Here is a 4,701-nt window from a genome sequence, read left to right as displayed (position 1 = left end):
TTGACAAGATACTTATGTAAAGTTTAAACCGCTCTTATGTCTTTTTCCTTTTATTATCATAGTAAATCTCCCTCCATGTTGCACTTTAATTAGCCATATAGGCAAGAGTTTTCTTCTTTTGGATTCGACTTTTTAAGTCACCTGATTTTGCTTCTTTTTCATGATGACATAGTTAGACTTTGTGAACAATTAGGATTCCGAAGATTGCCTTTCATTATACCACTAGGCACTACTATTGAGTATTGAGCAATTTCAGTCTTTCAGACAATAGAAAGTGAACACTGACCAACATCCACATAGCTCAAACTTCACTTAAAAGCATAAACGAGTACAATGTGCCAAAGACATAAGTTGAAAAGGACAACATATAAGTAAATTCTAGAAGAACAAGAGGGATAAAAAAAATCGGCCCCTTTTCTCAAAGAGACTTTAACCTGCACTTTTATGCTCCTTAACCCTCTTAAGGAAATCAAGAGAGCCAAAGAAACATTCATACACAAGCATAAGCACAACCCTACTATTCTTTTCTAAACACATCAAATCCTTCTTCCAATGTCATTTCTCAGTAGAACCACGAAGAAGGAATCAAATAATTAACCCTCTTTGTTAATCAAACATGGGAGGAGTTGCTCCTGAATGACCCAAGAGCTTTCGCAGCACCAGCTCTCAAGATGAATTGGTGGTAGAAAGCTGCTAAAGCTGCACCAATGAATGGCCCAACCCAAAAGAGCCACTGGAAAAGAAAATAACAAAGTATAATTAAGTGATATACAACAACGAAATCTGCTGAGAATTTATAGTCAACTTCAAAATTTTACTAGGACTTAAACTTCGATCGTTAGTGTTATATATACTAGGAATATAATTAAATGACGCAACAACTAACCAACTTTAATAACAATGCAAATAATCAAAATAGTCTAAGGAGGGTATATACTAACATGGTCATTCCAGGCCGTGTCATTATTGTAGATAACAGCTGCACCAAGACTCCTAGCGGGGTTGATGCCAGTGCCAGTGACTGGGATCGTGGCCAAGTGAACAATGAACACCGCAAATCCAATGGGGAGTGGTGCCAAAACCTTCAATTTCAGGACAGAACACAATGTGTCAATAAAATATCAATTTGATAATATAATCAATAGTCATTTGTGGCTAAGAAATAGTCCAAGTCTGAGGACACAAACAATCTACAATTGTAATTTTCTAATAGTGCCCAATAGTCTACCCGTGAAGCAAAATAAAAAACAAAAACAACTTCTTGCAATATTGGAATCACACAATAAAGGTCACATTGAAAATTGGGATTAGATATTCATTATACCAGAAAGCCTACAAAAAATAATAAATTAAGTTTGGAAAGAATCATACAGTGTTTACAAGGGGAAAACGACATCGACATCATTAATATACCATAGGACCCACGGGGCTTATGATAAGACTTAATGAAACCAAGACCTCGTATAGAAAACACCAAAACGAAACACGCATACGCATTCAACAATATGGAGAATCACTCTCTGAAAAGGAAGCAAACTATGTGACCCTTTTGCATATGCGCTATTGCAGAAACCACAAATCCATGGACCCCCAAACCTTAGCCTGAATCTGAATGGCGCATGCTACGTTACCATCATGTGTCAATTGGTTAAAAGATGAATTATTAAGCTCAAAATATACTAGACCCCAAAGAGTCTCAATTAAGTTCAAAGCTAAAGCGACTACTGTTGGTGTTTGGGAAAAATTCCACGAAAACACTTGACCAGAAGGAAAAAGAAGTATTTTTACCTCCAAGAAATTAAAAGCTTAAATCAAAAAAATCAGATGCTTAGGGGGTGTTTGGTTTGTGTTTTTAAACAAACATTTTCAGTTTTTAAATAATATTTCACGCATTTCAACGTACTTTTTCACCCACACATATTCCTATAAATGTTTTCAAACAACAATTTTCAGTTTTTAAACACATGTACCAAACAGACCCTTAGGTTCTTTTTTGGAGATCCACTTATTTTACTAAAATTGAAAACTTTTAACTAAAAGTAACATAAATAAAAGATAAAGGTTAATTAAAATAATACAATGAAACCTATAAATAATATCAAAAAATGTCATAAAGCTCATGAATAATAACAAAAATTAAAAGTTAAACTAATTTTTAATTTTTACTAAACACACACTTAAACAACATTACTCCTATTTCTACACATTTTTTCACCCCTACACATCTTTCCAAAAAATCTGAAAACGGTGGTTTAAATACAGTCTTAAAAATTTTATTTTATTTTAAAAAAAAAAAACTAAGCTTGGTCGAGTTTTACATTCTTGGTTCTAATATTTTTCAATTAAGGGTTGTGCTTTGGGAAAGGATAAAAGTTTTAGTTCCAAACCATCAGTTTGTGTGTACAAGTAATACTCTTTCTGGAGCCGGTAAATGGTACCCAGAGATTGAAGCTAAATTTTTTCCTTTAAAACAAATAGGACACAAGAGATCTTTTTATTTAAATAGATTAGATAAAATATGATTATTATGTCAAATTGCCCTTTACCTTAAGAGTTTTTTTTTGAGAAACAACCTTAAGAGTTAACACAAGATATCAACCAAATTTTTTGTTACTATACATAAAAAGATTTATAGCTAACTGAATCTCAAGAAAAACACAAAAGACCCAAAACGCTTTTTAAATAAGAAGCAAGCATTAAAAAATAAAACCAAAGACAAAAAAGATATAGACATTTTGATACACACAATTCCCAAAATAAAATTGCATGTATAAACTAGAGAAATGATAAGGTACATACAGGAACGTGTGAATCTCTAGCTTTCCTCTTGGGATCAGTGGCAGAGAAGACGGTGTACACAAGCACAAAGGTCCCTACGATCTCGGCGCCCAATCCAACGCCAGTGCTGTACCCATCTGAGAGAGAGTTGGCGCCACCACCATACTTTACATAATAGGCACTCTGAAAGGCCTTGACGAGCGCAACACCACATATGGCTCCCAAGCACTGAGCCACCATGTACAACACGGCCCGAATCAGCGACACCTTACGAGCCAAGAAGAGCCCGAAGGTCACTGCTGGGTTAATGTGACCCCCTACATTCAAAAACAAGTTAACAAGTTAGCTAGTAATAGCCAAGGTAATAGGCTTAAAATTTTATATCTTACCAATATGAAAGGCTTAAGAGACTCATTATAATAATTTTCTTCAAGAAAAAGTTCATAGATTATGATTCAATTCTTGAGAGATATGAAAAAGAACAAAGTAGTTTAGCATTTTATTTTTATAGAAGATGATAATTGCTCTTTACGTGACTAGCTGAAAATTTTTTCTACAAAAGCAAAAACAGACACAGAGAAGGAAATAGAAAGAAAAATCCATCTGAAATCTTTAACCAAAAACAACCTTACCTGAAACTTAAAGCATCCTAAATTGTTATGTTTGAAAGCAAAGATGTACATTTTCATACAAGAAAACAAAGCATAACTAAAGAAGGAAAATAGAGAAAGAACGAAAGAGAGTGAGAAATGGAAACACACGCACCTGAAATCCCAGCAGTGCAGTAAACAAGAACGAAAATCATGCCACCAAAGGCCCAAGCAATCCCAAGAATACCAACACCACCACAGGCATCACCTTTCAAGTCAGGGTCAATCTGGCTCTTGTAGCCAATCACGGTCAGAACCGTGACATATAGAAAGAGCAAAGTAGCTACAAACTCAGCTATCAAAGCCCTGTAAAAGGACCACTTGGTTAGCTCCACAGGATCGAACAACGGTGCTGGAGGTGGGTCGTGGTAGTCTTTGGCTGGAAATGAGCCATGCTCTGCAACATCCTTAGTCATGGTTAATAGAAAAAAGCAAAGGATGAAGCTTTGGTGAGAGAGAAAGTTTATGGTTTTGGTGTTTGGTGTTTGGGTGTGGAAATGTGAGAGAGTGTAGGGGTTATATATTATGGGAGAGGAATAGAGGAGAGCATTGAAAGGACAAGGAGTTTTGGTTTAAAGTTTAAACAGAAAGGATTAGGATTTAATTACAGCAATTTGGGTACTGAAATATGCTACTAAATGCTTTGGTTTCTTTCGCCTTCACAGACCCCACCTGACTTTACCACGCTACCTCCCACTTAAACTTAACCATTTTCCTCGTTTCTTAAGAGAAACTTTTCTCTGCTTCTGTCTTGCATTTTCTGGCAAAGTCTTGTGCATAGCACTAACTATATGGTATGTGCCTTTGATTTTTGTTTAATTGTTTATATATTTGGAGAAAAAAAGAATCATCCACTGCTTTTGGAATTATGCTATTTAAGAATAAAATGAGATTTTTTTTTATATAAAAAGTTTTAATTCTGATCACTTAAAAAAAAAAAAAAATTCATGTTATAAAAGAAACAAATTGCACATGAACAGTTTGAAATTAAGTAAAAAATAAATTGTTTATTTATGTTTGTTTATTTAGCAAATGACTCAAGTTCCAGCATATAACTTTAGGCAAAATTACAAAATGAGTCGAGCTCAAATGTTATGTGATCATGAACAAACTCATGAGTATAAGACTTCATTTAGTTAATTATATGTATGCAAGTGTATATATGTGTATGTGTACGCGCGCATATGCGCATCATGTTTGAATAAAAATATATTTAAGATTGAATTGAATAAGTTTGTAAATAAATTCATAAGGTATCGAAATGTCATTTGAA

At 34.3% G+C, this 4,701-nt stretch overlaps 1 protein-coding gene across 1 annotated transcript; it reads right to left on the bottom strand.

Moving 5' to 3' along the window:
- Nucleotides 1-275: 275 nt before the first annotated feature.
- LOC115955346 (probable aquaporin PIP2-5) lies at nucleotides 276-4,177 on the bottom strand. The gene is made up of 4 exons (XM_031073451.1): nucleotides 3,544-4,177; nucleotides 2,800-3,095; nucleotides 942-1,082; nucleotides 276-733 (listed from the first exon to the last, which is right to left on the bottom strand). Exons 1-4 carry the CDS (start codon nucleotides 3,842-3,844, stop codon nucleotides 611-613), a joined length of 861 nt encoding a protein of 286 aa, XP_030929311.1. The 5' UTR covers nucleotides 3,845-4,177; the 3' UTR covers nucleotides 276-610.
- Between the last annotated feature and the right edge of the window lie 524 nt (nucleotides 4,178-4,701).

This window comes from Quercus lobata, chromosome 8, assembly GCF_001633185.2.
Source record: "Quercus lobata isolate SW786 chromosome 8, ValleyOak3.0 Primary Assembly, whole genome shotgun sequence".
Taxonomy (NCBI): Eukaryota; Viridiplantae; Streptophyta; class Magnoliopsida; order Fagales; family Fagaceae; genus Quercus; species Quercus lobata.
This window is presented reverse-complemented; position numbering and strand designations above follow the sequence as displayed.